The following is an 18229-nucleotide window of genomic DNA, read 5'->3' as shown; positions in this document are numbered from 1 at the left end:
TGCCATTTGACAGAGTGTCTTTAATAGCATCGGCCTACGGGAGCGCTGAAGTTAATTTGCCGGAATGAAACATGTCGGATTCAGGTGCCGAGGGAAGGCGGTGTCGGGGCTGCGTGAATCCTATTCATGGGAAATAGCCTTCGTTTCTCATTTCTCTGAAATTTCTGACTTGTAGGCAACTCTATAATTCGGTATCTAATGTGTAGGAAGATCAGCGAAGATCGACTATCCGTTTTCAAGTTTTTTGAAGTCATTTGAGGGTCTTATTTTTCCTTTGACTTTCCGGGCCCAAATATATTTCAAGGTAAGATTGTTCCCCTTAACAATCCAGGAACGTGCATGGAGAATTTGAGGTGAATTGTTTTCTCTGTATAGCTGTTAGTGATGAGTGCCGGTTGAAAATTCTTTTGAGGCTTTAAATAATATACACTGTAGTTTTCCAGGCCTATAGTTGTAGGGGAGAAAGTACAGGACGAAAAATCTGTTGATGGGGATAAAAGAGAAAGAAGAGAGGATTTTCTAGACCCATTTAGGCCAGAATTTTTCATAGCAAGCAGGTCAAACCCCTTTCTTTGTCGACATTGCTTTCCCGGAGTTGAGCTTTTGTGCCCTGAAAACATGTCTCCATGTTGCCTTACCACGGTTTTGATCATTCAAGACTAGGTCTCGTCGGTTGCCCGTATACTAGGGAATAAATAGTTAGAGGACAAACTAAAGGCTGGTTTCCATATGATCGCGGATCGGAGATCGCAGATCGCAATAAGGTCTGCGATCGTCTGCGATCATATGGAAACTACTTCTGCGATCGTCTGCGATCCTGCGATCGCGATCGCAGACGATCGCAGAAAATAGAACCATGTTCTATCTAAAGGCTGGTTTCCATATGATCGCAGACGATCGCAGACCTTATTGCGATCTGCGATCTCCGATCCGCAATCATATGGAAACCAGCCTTAAGTATCATTCCAAAGGAAAATATTGTTTTCTTTTTGGATGGATCGAAAATTATGAATTGCCATAACGTTCCAGCTAGTAGAGGTTGGAAAAATTGTCATAAGAGCTAGAATATTTAGGAATGAAATTATGGACTTTCATCCCCATTTTACTGTAATCAATGCCTCACACTCATGAAGCAAGTAGCTGTCAGGGTCGTCCAACGAGATCATTGAAACAAAATAGTTAAAATACTGTTTCCTGCGTTCGCCAATATAATTATCGATGAGCTTCAGCCAATTTGAAAGTGTGCGATTAAATTAGCAGTTCAGATTTGAAAAGGGTGTCCAGACCACATAGACCAACCAGGGAACTCTCACGATCGAGCATTCAAATTTGGCCCCTGTCAGTTAAAACTGTGTGACTCGGGGCCAGATAGAAATAAAATAACAGTTCGGAATGAGGTTATAAAAAGCTGTCTCCATGTTGCTTTATTTCACTATCACTTCAGTTTAAATGACAATATTGTATGGAACTTAATGATCGGTTTTAGGGCGTTTTTCGACCCAGGCCTTTATTCCAGGCACGTTGAGCACGCGGTTATAATGCTCTACTAACAGAGGGTAATCAGTCAGCGGTTTAGGAACTGTTGGTTCACCTTCGGAAAAAATATTGCAGAGACTGAAGAATGTGATGTCAGCATAAGTCAGCTGGAAAATAAAACAAAAAATTATAACGATAAAATTTTGGCTAGATTTCAGTAGGTGATAGATTTGAATGCAATCTGACTTCAAGTTCATTACTCCTCGTAGTTACTGTAGCATTTTAATGTACTCTGTCCTTACTGGGATATATAACCTTTGCATCGTTCAGGTTTATTCAAATCTTGCTGTTTTACCTTGTCACCTACGAAGAAGCCCTTTCCTTCATTTCTCTCCTTTAAAATGCACTGGAATTTCTGCAGCTTGGCTGGGAAATTGGTTTCAAAAAACTCTTTCAGTAGTGGTTCCTTGAAAGTGGAAAGAAGAAAAGAAGTTGACACATTAAGAGATGAGGTTTTCTTATCTTAATTCTTCCCCTACTGGGGCGTTGGGTTTCTATACATTTTTGCTTTTATATGCTCCACATTGAAATCAATTGCATATTTGCATGTAAACGTTCTTAAGTCCAATTCAGCCGGGGACGTAACGCAGTAAACAATAGCAAGGTCAAAAAGGTATGTTGTTAATAAGTAACTAAAACTAAAATGTTCGCAAGGCAAGGATCTTAACTAAATGTTTTACCTAGGCTCGGTTCTCCATACCGGACATATCGGACATTTGGCACTGGAGATGGTCAGGTTTCGTCATTTACGGTGCAAAACACCCCGAGAAACATGACATGTTCAAGTATGTTAAGGCATGGCTCATTCTTTACCCACAATTAATGTTAAGAACTACCTCTCAATTATTGTTTTATGATTGAAGTATTACAATGGCCTTTTCAATTTACTTGTGGCCTAAATATAGTGTTCATGTGTTTTATGACGTCACAACTGTGCTCAGATGGGCAAGGAATGGCTCAGTGTGATTGGAAGCTTACTTGATGTGTCCTCTAGTGTCCATCTCATAGTCATAAATCTGTTTTGAATTGAATAAGTTTTTGTTTCATTGAGAAGGTATTAGGAAGTTTAATATGTCAAGTGGTCTATTCTGTTAAATAATCTTTTAATTAAATATTGATGTCAACCATTCAGGACAGACTAATGTAAGGCATAATCATAAGAGCACCATTCAAATTGATATTAATCACATGTAAACTCATTGAAATCAATGTTTTTTTAGTGCTCAGAGTTAGTTGTCTTATTTCACAGTCATTTCGAGTCATTGCCGTGCCATTACGCATAATCTAGTCACCGCTAACTTATTACACCCAAGATTTTCGGGTGTTTGGTGGTCACATGACCAGCCGATGCCAGGGTATTTTTCCGCCCCTCCCAGTTTTCAAGCGAAAAAGCCCTGGGGACGAGGTTGGCCTAATATATTTAGAAAGAGAAATCTAGTAGCTATTCTGCTTATTCTTATTCCGGAATACCGGATCAATCAAACGCACCCTAAAGCTGAAATAAGCTGAAATAAGCTTAACATGATTGGTGAGATCTACCTTTTTAACTTCATCTTTCTCTGTGAAAACCTTGATCAGAGCTAAAACGACATCTTCGACTCCATCAGTAATCATGTCGGCAAGGGCTTCATCAAAGCTATCGGTTGGACTCAAGCCTATATACAATAGAAATCAATAGGTCAGTAGAAAATGGCAAGCTCAGTAGACGAGAGTGAAAGATCCGGCGGAAAGGTGAGTGGCCTCATAAAAATCATACATTGCCCACTCGTTCAACGGGTAAGATTAAAAAATCCCTCGTAGAGAGGTGAAAGATGGTAAAACAAAACATCAGTAATCCTGTCTAAATATCTGCGGATATAAGGCACTCGTCCATATCAATTAAGACGTGAAAAAAAAAAAAAAAAAGGGTCCAGGGGCCCGTTTCTCGAAAGTCCCGGTAACTTACCGGGCCCGATAAATGTCTTTAGTGATAAATGCTTCTTAACATAAGTCAATTTTTGTTAGCTTTAAATACTAAATTTTAAAATCTTATAATTCTATGAAAACATTCGCCCAGTAAAATGTCTGTAATCACTGTGTAATCGGCGAAAAAAACATTGAAAAATATACTTATTGGGCCCGGTAAGTTACCGGAACTTTCGAGAAAAGGGCCCCAGCTTTGTTAACAAAATCCCCCTACAAGTGCATAGAAACTATTTTTTTAAACTGCCTTTCGATGGAGGTGGTTGCGATGTAAGTGGATTGCTATTTGAAAATATTGGTCACATGAAATTGAAAGTAACAGTCCATCAAATTGTTGGATAATTAGGAACACATATCCAAATCTCCTCCAAGGCATGCACTGATTCCTTTTGTTATGAATATTTTTTAGAATAAGTTGTTGGAAATTAAGATTTATACTGAGCCAACACCTGCTTGTCTGCATATGTACTTCATGATTGCTATTGACCCTCCAAGCAATTTTCCTTCAGGAGTCACCAGAAATGGTATTTGTCCAAGAGGAGGCCTACCAGCTATAAAAAAGGGGAAAAAAGACAATGAATCCGGTTCTCTTTCAACTAGATCAGTGTTGTTTAAGTCACTAAGGCCTAGGGCAAACGTCGAATCTAAGTCGCGTCGAATTTATTAAAAATAGGTTCGACAAAGAGTCGACTTAATTCCAGTGTGGTAGCAAACGTCGAACCTGCGTCGACCCTAATTCTCAAGTTGCACTTCGTGAAACACGGGAATAAGCACGTGTCCCCGTGCTATTAGGGACCTTACGAAAACACGCCACAACACAAAAAGATTAATGATCAAAAACAATCGCTCTGCACGTGCGTTTTAAATTTTGCTACATTTCTTTGTCGTCCTCTGCAAAACAACAACGTGAAATGACCAAATTCAAGGTTTTGTAGAGAACGGTGAACCCACGGGAGTGAATTTTTCATTCTCTTCCTTAACTTGAACGCCGGGTACTCCTACCAATTTGGTTCCTGGCTAGTTTGTCGTTTGTGTATACAAGTTGAATGAGTTAAAATAATCGCGAAGTAGCACAAATGAAATAAAGTTATACTTTCAAATGACGTTTGTGTTGGTGTCACCGTCTTGCATTCGTAAGGTCCCTATTCACTCGATGTGCAGCTAGTTATTGCTAGGAGTTGCTAGCGAAATGCCGAAATACAGTGCTCGTCGGGTTCTTCTTTGGCAATTAATTGCGAAAAATAGAAAGAAAACACTCAAACACTGAGCATTTATTGCAAATAGGCAATTTGCATTTCAACCATTTATATTTAGTGTTCATGAAACACGAAAAACACATTTCCATCACGCTGTGCGATGTCAGCAATGACTCTCGATAGCTCGCCATTTCTGGTCGCGAAATTGTCTTTGTACAGCGCATGCTCGTCAGGGGGGGAAATAGCGTTTGGCAGATGGGGGAGTCGGTATTTTTGTGACTTTTGCGCAGTCCATCACATTTGAATCAATTATTTTGTAATTTGCATGATTTATGAATTGAGTTCAGCGCGTGTTTAGAACGGCGTTTGCTGTAACGCCGAACCACTGTCGCATTATCCGACTTGGCAAGTCGAACTTATGCTGTAGTCGAACCAATTAATTTGAGTCGAACTTAATTGCGGCAAACGTCGCACCATTCATGCGCCTATTTCAAAATTAATAGGTTCGACGAATTAAGTTCGACTAAGATTCGACGTTTGCCCTGGGCCTAAGTTTTCTACTGAATAATGTCGATCAACTAGCGAGAAAAAAAAAACATAATAGAAAATTGTATTCATTGACCATTTCAGTATAATTTGCATAAACATCTTAAACAGTAAGATGAAGCAACAGAGTCGGCTGCCGCGCAAACATGAACTCAGCTCTCAACTGAACAAACCTGTATGTCATCGCACCTTCATCAGGCCTAAAAAAATTCGTACTAAAATTAGTAGCCTAAGACGGGGTGACTCAAGATCCATGTGAATCACTGAGGAGGTCTACAGAATAACTTGTGTCACATTAAAAAGCAATTAAAAAATTTAAGAAGCTTTTAGGATACCCTGCTTGGAGAGGTTTCTTTCTGACAAGTCTTGTAGCATGTACGAAGTCTTTCGCGTCCCTTGTATTTCCCGTTAAAAAGTTGGCTTGTCAGTTAGTCCCCGAGAGAACCAAAGAGTGAACAAGCCGACCACGCGAAATACAAGGGACAAGAACGTCTTCATACATGCTAAAAGATTTGCCAGAAAGAAACCTCTGCTAGCAGGGTACTTTTCGGAAAATGCAATAGAAATAACAGGTTGACCAATGTTTACGTTTGAAGATAATTCGTTAAAACTTTAAACGGAGCTGAACTGTTGCCATGGCGGCGCAAGTAAAATTTGCTTTGTCATCCTGACTCGATCCTCGACGTGATGTTAAAGTCTTTTTTTAGAATAAAAACAGCATAGGTCGAATTTATTAAATCCTTCTTTGTGTCATATTGATTGTTCGCAAGTTCAAATTGTTATAAATCGCCTCATTGGTTCCAAAAGTGGTGTATATAATGAAATTTTGGATATTTCATAACTACAAGCACAGCTGCTGTGACACTGCGTGAAATAATTGGTACACGTTCCCTTACTCGCGTGACTGAGTGACAGTCAGTATACAAAGTCGTATTCTGAAAATATAAGCACGTAGCATTGTGCATAAGGTCCGTATAAAGATCAGTTAAAAAATATCGGGGTGTAATACACAATATATCACACAAGTATAAAGAATCAAACCTATACTGACAGGCGCACTGTTCACTTTACAGCGTATGTTTGATATGTAAGGACTCAATTATACAAGCTTATAGTTGTTATTTTATGCAGCCGGTAAAAAGAATATATATTTTTTTCTCACAAGTTGCGCTGAGTGCCAATTTAAAATTTCAGTGTGTCGTTGTTAAAGGGACAATTTTTTATTAGCGCTGCACTGAAGAAAAAAAATAGATTGCAATTTGCCGTTTCTGCGATGATAATTCTGATTTCCCCTTCAATATTAAACAAGACTGCAAACTACTGACGGAACTCGATAAGATTCATTTGCAACTACTTAATAAATGCAGACCGCTTGTAACCGGTTTGCGATGGTTCTCATCGGCTATTGACTTTCATGGAGTTATCACGCATGGATTTTAGCTGAGTTTGAGTTTTGAATCTTGACCTGAAACACGTTTATGGTCATAAAAAAAAATGGTCGACACTCGGACAAATAAAGCCTAACTAAATATAAGATGAATTTTGACCCTAAATACAGCAATTAAGTGAACCTCAATGACAGCGAGTCGCGGATCGAATCGGTCACGAAATGTGAATTTTAACGTAAAACCATTTTCTACTTACATTCCTTTTCCTTGGCCCATTCCTCGCTATTCAAACGAATATCTTCGTATTCAATATTCGCTGCCGCAAAAGCAAGTCGGCAAATTTCAGCTCTTCCACGGACATTGAAGTAATAAAGCTTGTAACCCGACATTCTCGTTTACTGCGAATGAATGTCGTGACTCGGCAGGGCTTGGGAAAACTGGAAACGAGAACAATTGTTGAATACTAAAAGGAAGAACGGGGAAAGAGAACGGGGAACGGGGAAAGAGGAACTGAAATGGGAAATTGAAAAAAGGAAACGATTGAATCATGACTACTGAATGATATTTCAGATATTGAGGTCAATAGTGATTATCCGTAATTTTTTTTTAAGTTGTGTAAAATAACCGGCATCCGTGCCACGCAACAAATGTTAGCGAGTATCGAAAATTCTAACACAAATACTCTAAAAAAAAAAACAAGGTTGATTTCACGGTCAGAGAAGTATATTTTCCAATATTTCGAAAAGCACGGCCTTTCTTCTTCAGGGTATGTTTGAGACTGACCCTGTGGCAAGAGACGTTATAAACCCATCATAACACTTCTGACATGCTACTTATTCCTCTCGAACCTATCAAATCTAATCATGACAGTGTACGCAAAGCTAGAGAGGCATACCTCATCGACAGAGGTCAAACTCTTGAACCCTTAGGTCTTAATAGGAGAGATGAGACATGAATATTTTTCCCGTCTTTCATCCTCCTAAGTTATGTAAAAAACTCATTGTGACGTATTTTGTTTTCGTCTTCCATGTTGTAACGCTAGCTATTTTGCTTATACCTATTTACCAGTTGTATTTTCAAATTCCAAATTGTAACGTTTTTGTTTATGTAACTTTAGCCTATGTTTTTTAGGTATCTTTTTTAACTGTTTTAAATTGTAACGTATCTTGCCCCAGGGTTAGTCTCAAATATACCCTGAAGAAGAAAGGCGTGCCTTTTGAAATATTGGGAAATATACTTCCCTGACCGTGAAATCAGCCTTGCTCTTTTTTTAGATTGTTTGTTTTACATTTTTTTTGCTGATTAGATCCTTCACTACAGGATCCGGTACTTTTATTTTGTCGTGGTGGCCCTTGCAAACACAGTTTATCACTGGTTTTTATTGAAAATTCTCAAGCTGTTCGACACACATTTTAGTAAGATCGCCTTGAGCCGTACGCATACGAAGGTCTTATAATTTAAGGATTCAAGTCTATATTTTAACCTCAAGAAGTTGCACCCCCTGCATGCAGAGAAAGGAAGGTGGATGAGTTGGAGAAAATTTATCGTCACAGTCATGAGTTGAGTCATAGGCAATGCCAACCTCCCTCTTTAATTAACCCCTCTCTCTTAGGACGTCATATTTAAGACCCCACCCTCCCTCCCTCTTTCTGTAGTGATCGCTTCTCAACCCCACTTTCCCTTCATGACGTTGCAAGAGTTAAATTGCTGACCTCAGGAAAACACACAAGAAATTATCCGAAAATTAAAACGGACGAATGATGTGACTAGCTTGAGTCCTTTGGACGTAATAAATTAATTTTAAGTTCCAGTAAGGTTGACGAAAACATTTTACTTTAGTTGTAAATAAGGTAAATGATGGCATTCAATTGTCAGTTGTAATATGCATGGATTTCCGTTGATGTTTATGTGAGTTTTGCTTCAACTTTAAGTTCGCTCCTCACTCCCTTTTAAAGGACATGTTGTTTTAGTTGTTAAAATTCATACTACTGTCTTTAAATTATAGAACAAACCTTTCGCACCGAACACCCTACCCTCTCCTCTCTAAACTACCCTCAGCCAAACAAGACAAATCCATTTGCATGACATCTTACTCGGCCATCAACATTACGAAAGAAAGCACAGCTGATATGGCTTCCTACAAGTTGTTTTATCTCAATGCGCGCGGTGGAGCAGAGATGACTCGACTTGCTTTTGCTTTAGGAAACATTCAATACGAAGATAATCGAATGGAACCTGAACAGTGGGCCAAGGAGAAAGCTTGTGAGTAAATTGCAAATTATATGAAAACTCGTTGTAAGTAGAGAAGCATTCAATACTCACTCTCCGGACAGAGAACCATAGTTTAGTTTATTCTGGGCATCTTTGATTATTGTTTCGGCTTAAAATGGATAAGATAACTAAGTTTGAGGATTGCGGACATGTTCGAACTGACTGTACAGGTCTGCAAGGACCTCTACAAATTGTGACAAATAAATGCAAATTATAATACTGAGCTTCCAGCTGCCAATATGACAATATCATGGCGTATTGCACGCGTATACATGTAACCATGTAAACATGGAAACTGTAATGGTGAGATCTTGGTAGTTAACTACAAATTTTGTACTAGACTATTAAGCAAGGAATTTCAGGACAATCATTGTGTGAAACGGACTTCATCATGACGGTGCAAATTTTTCATCATGAACGGATTGCTATTTATCAATTATGACAATTATGACAGAAGAATTGGTGATGCGTAACCCTGTTTAACAAATACATTCTACTTTGCCATGCACTTCAAACTCGTTTTACACTGTTCATTGTACAGTACACACGATGCTATGAAAACCTGAATCGTTCACGCATAACAAAACATATCGCAGAGGTCATGGCTTCAAATCCCCTTCAAGCCTGAATTTGTTTTTTTAGTAACCCAAGATGGTCATTCACTTATTCATAACATAACATATCATAACATGACATGATAGGCATGTCATAACATGAAATGACATGAAATGACATGACATAACATAACGAACGTAACATAACCATAACGCAACACGTAACATAACATAACATAGCCTTTGAGCGCTTACCAATAACATTCGACCTACCGTCTCCAAAAGAGTTGGATAAAGGCACGTTTTGGTGGACGTCAATCAAACAAAAGCCGTTGAAATTATTTTTATTTCTGAAAAGTTCCTAACCCAACAAGAAACTAAGAATTTTACCTCGCTAAGAGAAGGTAAGCTTTATTTAAATTGATTTCCGAGCCAGATCAATTTTCGCTGCACGTCATAATTTACTCACTTGCACGCATCGTTGATTTTGCAAAATTATTACTATACGGCTTCGTCTAAGGGGAGGACCATTAGAAACACGGGAGGGGAGGGGGGGGGGGGGGTGACAATACCCCAAAAAAATTCCTGCAAAGGAAAATTGCCAAAAAAGAAAATCCTGCGAGCATTTTACCATCCAAAAAAAATTCCTGCAAGTAAACTGAACCAAGGTATTATATCAAAACACAACGTCAAGTAGTTTTAATGTAAATATCAAGAATATAACCTGCTCTTCTATCATTTTAACACATTTTACATGTGTTAATGTTTTTAGAAGTGACAATGCAACAGATTACGTCTGATCTCAAATGTAGAAGAAATATAAAATAATTTTACTTTAGCAAACCTTCAACAATCTTTCAGTTTGAAACAATAACAATATTTTAAAAACATGTTAGGAACCAAAGTCACTCATATCACTCATATATCTTGTCTGGATGTTGCAAAAATTTCATTATATCTGATTTCTCTCTTAATATGTATCCAGACAACCATTTCAAATATTTAAATTCAATTAATATGTTAAATATATATTAAATTATTAATAATCAAATAAAATAATCTTACTATATGTATTCAGCTGTACTTTCAACGACTTAGGTAATATAAAAAATATTAAAAGACTGGAAATATACTCGCTGTGGTTCAAAATCTGACTTTTCAAAAGCCAGAATTGTTCAGATCTGGCTGTGTTTTATAAGAAAATATCTTTGTTAGCACAATGCATCCTTAAAAATTGTGCTGGAAATCAGACAGATATCATCTGCCCCTGCAAAAAAAAAAAAAAAACTGCGGTGGATGCCAGATATGCGTCCCAAGATCCACCCATTCATTCCGGCAATCAACGTTGTTCCATACAATCTCGACTCCGATCCGTATTAGGAGTGCGTTCTTCCTACGTCGAAGGAACGCAATTAAGTCAATAAGAGAGTTAATCGCTTTGCTGCGTCATTCTTTCTGTGGACAGTTACAAAAGTCTCGATTGTTATAAATTCGTAATTTGTTAGCCATTTCTTTAAATTACCTAAGCAAGAAAGCATTCAATGTCCGGGGCGCAGGTTCAGCTGAAGTTGTATTCTCAAGAAGGAAGAAAATAAATAAGACAACCACCGAACCCAGCTCCTGAAAACCGAAGTCTTTTTGAAGGAGGATCACCAGGGAGCCCGGAGGTGACTTACAAACCCGGATCTCCCCGGCGGCGGAATCAGATATACTAAGTCCGACTTGTTCAGGAACAACAGAATAGACAATGTTAGTTCCCAAAAGAACGGAATTCTACCTATTCTGACTAAACCGAAAGCCTTCCCAGAAGAACTCAATTCCTTCTATTCTGCGCAAACCGTATTCCGTCCAGTCTCCTATCGGAGGCGAAATAAACAGAATAGTGAATATAATGTATGCTGAGACAAAATCAGTTAGTCAATGACGTCATCAAAGATTCTTGGCCACGCTATGTAACTAAGCTGCTATTTTTAATTATTTTTAGAAACACGATTTTTCATATCTTTATCTTTTTGCTATTTAATTTAGCTGGAAGACCTCCATTTGGCCAGGTGCCATTCCTTGTACTCCCTGAAGGAAAGGCCCTCGCTGGATCGAGCACCATATGCAAGTTTGTTTGTGCCCTAGGAGGTAACGAGTTCCCGATTGACTTTTTCTGAGTACCAGAGATATTTCTCCTAGCTTTGTGGAGCAGCGGGCCGGAGGCCAATCAGCAAAACAGCTCGGAAATAATCGCAATGCAAATATTGATTTTGGTGAATAAACCCCTTTAGACGTTTAAAACAGCGTGAGATTATGCTGAAGCCTGAAAAGGGTTGTCCGGCAATAGTTAATCGAGGAGTTAAGCTTTGAGGACAACTGAAATGTTTCAGGACTTCCTTTACGACAAAAGGATTATCATCGAATATAACAGCAAGTCAGAAAATGTTTATTTATCCAGTAAACTTTCGATTAATACAAAATTGTAAAGCGTGCGCTTTATCGTGCTACGGGAATAAAAAGAAAACAACCAGTGATAGATAGCCACCGCAGATAGATAAACGCAGATAAACAAATTCAGGTTGGCAAGTTTACCCGAACTATTACACTATTTATTAAGACCTGAAAAATGGAACTTCCTTTTGTTGCATCGTTTTGGGCGACAAAATTGTATCGACGAACGATGTCAAATCGAACGAGATCAGTCTGATAGTCACGCCCTCCGATCTGGTATCACGTGATGCATTTTGTCTAAACAAAAAAAAACAAAACAAAAACCAAAACAAACAAAAAAAATCAGCGTACTTATGGGCAATCCAAGAAAATGTACGACACAAAGTTGTCGCGCGAGAAATGCCTCTGGTAAGCAGAGTAAACATAATCACTGTTTTGTACTTTGGTTCGAGTGAGTATGAATTAGAGCCCTGCCACTGTTCTCGATTGTGGTGTTCTTGCAATAATTATTTCTACTAAGCTGGTCACGTGTCATTCAGTACATATAATGATTTCCAGAATTGACCGGGTTTCAACTAGCCTGCGAACGCAGACGTTTTTCCGGCTGTCGCCTCCGTCCGCCAGCGGATAGATGCAGCTGATTCGATTCGAAAAAGTGGTCAAGAAAATTCAAGTATAGCCGTCTCTTTTGCGTCTAGCGTTTATCATGACTATGGTCTGGCCTGAGGTGTCCGTTACGTTTTCCGGCGGACAAAAGGGTCCGTACGGTTCGTCCTTCAAAATCAATAATTCGCCTGCCATGTCTGATATGCCATTATTTCAATATCTTTTACCAACCTCTGCAAAACCTCGACAAGCGATTCCACTTCTTGGAAAGCTTTAGAATTACATATACTGCAAATGGCAGGAAGGACCACGTGATCATGTTTATCCTGCATTTGCCGCCCGCTGTTTTCATTTTTCTCAGTAAAATTGAGCATCAAAGGCCTATTGCGCTATTCTAGACCGGAATTCAACTCTTCTGTCACGTGGTATATCAGTGTTCATAGCCAGTTATCTTACCAAGGATATGAAAAAAAAAAACATATTTCGCGGCTGTGAATATTCAGTGACAATTCAACAATTATTCTACGAACGCGTGTTGGATAGCCATCGACGCGCAGAGCGCTGAGTTGGCTTTAATCATCTCATATCCAACAAGCGTGAGTGGAATAATTGTTTTATTAAAACCAATCAAGAATTATTGCTAGATCGTGCTGATTTCGCTTTGCAAAAACATCCACAGGAGAATTTAATGGTCGCTATTTCTCGGGCTTGGTATAATGGCTCATATTTCATGGCCGCTGAGCCAATCAAATCCCTAGAATTACATTATACAATGATCCAGTTTTTAATGATAACAATTGCATGGAATAGCGCCTGATATTTTGCTGACGAGAAGAGCAGAATATCTTGCTGTGTACTAAGTGCACCATGAACTAAATTGGACAGTGCTACAATACCTTAAATAATTATAAGGGAGAATATTTCAAAAGATAACCACGAAGAGAGCAGTTGTTCTGGGTTGCCGCTAGATACACTCTGACAAAGTATTTAACAATTTAACAAATCGACGGCAGTTTTTCTATGGTCTATACTCTTACACACCATAAAATGACGTCATGAAATGTTCAAAACTCAAGTGGAATCGCGAGCCGCAAGCGAGTAGTTTCACAGCCAAGTTTTCAACGTTTTATGGCATCATTTCATGACCTATAAGAGTATAGACCATAGAAAACTGTAGTCGGTTTGCTTTTTACAATAACATGGAAAAAGTACGAGCGGAATTGGCTTTATTTTCCGTTGAGAAAGCGCGCACGTTTCATCTGACGTCATTTTTATTCTGTGTACTCTTATAGACAATAGCTACGAACCAATCAGCGCGCGAGAATTTTGAGATTTATTGTAAAATAATAAATGGTTAATGCATGATTTGTCAGGATTTTGTCCGAGCGATGTTGTGGAGACAGCACAAGCAGACATGATATTTGAAGCTTGTAGTGACCTACGTTTGTCTCTACTGAGACCAAACCGGGAGAAGGACGAATCCAAAAAGGTGAATTGTACAGTTGTTATTACTAAGCACAGTGTGCGGAAACTAAAACAGAGACGCACAGTTTGTGGCCCTCCCTCATATCATCCACGTTCATTTATGTTGTGAAAACGGAGGGACGTGGGAGTAGCCTTACTCAGTTGCAGGTAGTCGCCAAATCTTTTGGTATTAACCGTTGCGAGTTGAGATTTTCTCTGTTCAAATTTCTGGTTAGCATTATTTTAACCGTATCTAGACCCGGCTTGTTTATTATTATTATTATTATTATTATTATTATTATTATTATTATTATTATTATTATATTATTATTATTATTATTATTATTATTATTATTATTATTATTATTATTTCTCTCCATCTGGGGCCGGGAGGGGGGGAGGGGGGGGCGCAGAACCAATAAAGGAACACTAATATGCGCTAAAATCGTAAAAGTTACAAAAGAAAAGTATGGTTCTTCATTTGAATAAGGGATTCTCCCTTTTCTGAAAAAAAAAAAAAAAAAAAAAAAACCGGCCTGTCAATAATTGGTTGCCATGGTCAAAGAACAGTAACAGTGGACATCAAAACTGTTCCCCGATAAATTTCAGATAAAGTTCTAACGTTTAAGGCTGTTTTCTCAAATCTTTAAAAAGCTATTTATGTTCAAAGTCGCCGCGAGCAGAATTCCCCCCTCCCCCGTACCCGGTCTAGATAGGTGATTATACTTTAGGCTCGAAACCGGTTACCCTATCAGGATCCTAAATGGATTTTGTGACATAAAACCTTTCGATTCCCTCACGGAATCTTTAGCAAGTGAGGAAGTTTGAAGGCTCCCATCCCCCACCCTCCATCGAGACAGCGGATGCCAATTTTACGCCACGTGACTGACGCCACATCAAGTCACGTTTAATGAAACTTCAAACTCAATCACTTGACGTACATATTTTTCTTACTTGAAAAAAAAAAACAACAACAAACAAACAGCCGAAATGTTTTAAGTTTTATTAACGCCTTGTCTTTTAACAGGAAGAGCTGAGGAAGGAGTTCTTTGAAAAAACCCTCCCGTTACAGTTAACAAACTTTCAGAAACTTTTGCAAGCTAACAACGATGGCAAGGGCTTTTTTGCTGGTGAGAAGGTAAATGCCGTTTCGAACCGTTCAGTTACAAGACATTATTTGTGTAGTTGAGGCCTTAACAAAAGTGTCAGGCTGTCGGCAACTACATATGCAGAAACGAATTATGATTGGCCTTGGAAACGGACCAATAGACCTTTATCACACGGCGGTCATGTTGAGTCTTAGGAGAATAAAAAGCCTCGTTTTTTGCACGGCAAGCCTCGCACTGAATTCGCGTCTGGGCGAGGCTTGCCGTGCGGAAACAAAGCTTTATATTCCCCTGAGACTCGACATATTAAAATTCTAACTTGACTCCGAGGCCAGAGGGAATAAAACAGAAGAAATAAGTTATTTTTTTATGAATCTCCAAATAGTTTCTTTCATTTTATTCCCCTAAGCCTCGGAGCCAAGTTAGTATTTTATTGTATCGAAATTGGTCTATGTTATTGCTGTGTTTTACATAGTCTGACATGTCAGCCGTCTCCTCCCCCTAACCCACAGGGGGCGCGGGTTAGGGGGAGGGGACGGCTGACATTTCAGACTATGTTTTACACCGACAAGTGCCAGGTATAGTATTGTGAACGATTTGCATCCTGTTTCCTTTCTCAAGATTTCGCGCCAAAAATTGGCTGAGCGCCCGTAAGCCTGGGCTTCTCTAGGCGAATCTGAAGCTTGGAAAAACCTGACCGTAATTAAAAACATTTTATCATGCATCAAGAAAAGTCCCATTTTGCAGTTTTATCTCTCCTATCACATTCGCGGCATCAAATTTCCTCTTTAAAGTACGATGACTCCTTTTGTTAATGAGCGCCGTGTGCATCTTGGGATGTCAGAGAATCTCGTGGAACACCATAGGGACGGTGCCTACTAAAACAAGAAGCAGATCTTAGGAAAGGCAGTCCCTGCTCTATGACTTCAGATCTACTTAACCCACAGAGACATCCTTAGGACAATTTAGTACAAATCTGTGATTATACCAAATAGGAACCTGATACGAGTAGTAAGTAGTAGCAGTTTCTTATTCAATAGTTGTCGGTTTAACTGACAAATGTTGGACTGCAGTGATGAAGGCTGTCTGGTAGGGTAGGTTTGTTCTATGACTGTTTTGCTATCATACTAGACTGAGCTGTCGTTTAAATAACTATTATGAAATACGCATGCGTGTGGATTCAATTTCAAATCTTGTAAATAGTTATATTACTGTGACTGTGACACTTAGAACATCCCCCAGCTTTTCACCGAATTAGACACTCGTCCACAAGCACAAATAAAAGGCAGTGGCAATAACTAGCTGGATACCAATGGTGTTTGATCGTTATGCCATTTATTATTTCGCCTTTATTTTTTTTCTCTCTTCTAGGTTTCTTACGCTGATCTTTACTTCTTTGACTTCTTTAATATATAACTTTGTGGCCAAAGGAGAGCCGAAAGTTCCGGATGAACTGAGACCTTACCCCTTATTGGTGGAGCATTACAACCGAGTGATGAATATCCCCGAGATAAAGGCCTGGATCGAGAAGCGTCCCAAAACAGCCTTTTAGGGGAAAACGAGCTTTCTGATAGATAACATGATTGTGATAATTATTGTGATGAATGACATGAATAAAATTGGTCTTAAGTGTTTCCGAACTGCGGGTAGTTTTGATCGAAGGCAAGGCATTATCATACACATGATTTTTCTCTCCCAAACCGCGAAAAAAAAAAACTCTTTTAGGCTGATGGAAGAACTTGTTCTGTTTCCCGAAAGCGTAAGAAAAATATATTGCACTCGGGATACTGACATAATTAAACACCAAAGATGGCAATTTTTCCTTATTCTTCTTCCGGTCTTGTTTTTGTTTTTGTTTTTTATAATTTGCAGTCCTTTTCCAAATCTACTTGCTCTGATTTGTCTGTCCTCATAAGAAGACTCGTACTTGAGCTAAAAGTTACCGTGTACCTTGTTTATTTATTTCTTTTTTTAGATAAAAATAAACTTTCCAGTAAGTTCTTGCAAACAAAATAAGAATTTTAGAAAAAAGAGTGAGTATTTGCCGAGAAATTGAGACGTAAGCGATTTCCACCGGAAATTAAATTTTATTTTGATTGACAGCATATTGCTGCCGATGTAGCCACCTGCTGGCATAATCGCGCGAACGGTCTTTCTATAGTCTTGAATCCCTCACAGTCCCGCACTTCGGCCTGTTTTTAGAGGTAGAACTTGCATTTGTTCGAGTACGAAACTGAGATAAAAGAAGACAATAGCTTTAAGTTACACTTTAAAGAAGGTAAAGGTCTTTTAAAAAATCGCAAAGAGTTGATACTCTTGAACGACGATCTCGACTTTCAAGTTTCGACTTTACAGAAAACCTGGAAATTTATTTTCTTGGAAAAAACAATGAAATTTTTGAATAACCAAGTCTATTAGCTTTAATTCGATAGAGGGTTTTGGGTATCTGTAACCGAGAGGCGCTACATCCGTTAAACTGAAGCCACCCCTGAAGGTACTTGGTAACCTTAACAGCGGTCAGCATCAAATTTCTCCTTGTAATAACAATGTTCATTCAACGCCTGAGGTCATGAGAATTAAGGATATGATAACCCAAGGTGAATTTTCTTGATATTTTAAAAACTTCTCCCCAGAACGTTAATAAGAAAAGTATGTAGACAAGATAGGAGAATTTGTTCTTTGATATTAGGAACTAAAGATTAACAAAAATGCATTAAAATAGACATGTCTTGCCAAGACATACTGAGTGAGGCCTTTGTCCATCAATGCATTCAATCTCACCCATCGGAGATCGGGAATTAAAAAAAAATGTCTGCGTTATTACTGCGCGTTTTAATAACATGCCGACTTTGAAGTTCAAGCCTCAACCAACCGTTACGTTTTTTACTGCCGTCAATCCCTACAGCGAACCTCTTAGAAGACAAGGTTATTTGGCTCATCGGGTTGAAGCTACGTTCAAACTCTGAGACAATTGGCCGATTTCGATCCGCTTTGTCGATTTCTGTTGTTTTTTTTTTTCGCTGTTGGTCGGTTGTCGCTGTAATTATTATTGACAGCAGTAAAACACGCAAATCAGTCTTAAGTTGAGTTTTGAAGTACAGAATGCTAATATTGAAATGCGCAGTAGTTAACTGATCTGAATTAGATATGGCGAATGTGGCATGCAC

The 18229-nt window shown here is 38.7% G+C and overlaps 1 protein-coding gene and 1 pseudogene across 2 annotated transcripts; one reads left to right on the top strand and one right to left on the bottom strand.

Annotated features, from left to right (window-relative positions):
* Positions 1–1409: 1409 nt before the first annotated feature.
* On the bottom strand, positions 1410–7061 carry LOC146450335 (hematopoietic prostaglandin D synthase-like). The gene is made up of 5 exons (XM_085100414.1): positions 6885–7061; positions 3948–4049; positions 3076–3191; positions 1832–1942; positions 1410–1643 (listed from the first exon to the last, which is right to left on the bottom strand). Exons 1-5 carry the CDS (start codon positions 7015–7017, stop codon positions 1470–1472), a joined length of 636 nt encoding a protein of 211 aa, XP_084956540.1. The 5' UTR covers positions 7018–7061; the 3' UTR covers positions 1410–1469.
* A 1660-nt stretch (positions 7062–8721) lies between these two features.
* Positions 8722–17318, top strand: LOC146450334 (hematopoietic prostaglandin D synthase-like; annotated as a pseudogene). Its single transcript, XR_014860314.1, has 5 exons — positions 8722–8890; positions 11482–11583; positions 13866–13981; positions 14984–15094; positions 16434–17318. The product of XR_014860314.1 is annotated as a hematopoietic prostaglandin D synthase-like (transcript).
* The last annotated feature ends 911 nt before the right edge of the window (positions 17319–18229 follow it).

Source organism: Pavona decussata, unplaced genomic scaffold (genome assembly GCF_977016875.1).
Source record: "Pavona decussata unplaced genomic scaffold, jaPavDecu1.1 SCAFFOLD_468, whole genome shotgun sequence".
Lineage (NCBI taxonomy): Eukaryota > Metazoa > Cnidaria > Anthozoa > Scleractinia > Agariciidae > Pavona > Pavona decussata.
The sequence above is the reverse complement of the archived record's forward strand: the minus strand, read 5'-3'. Positions and strand labels throughout refer to the sequence as shown.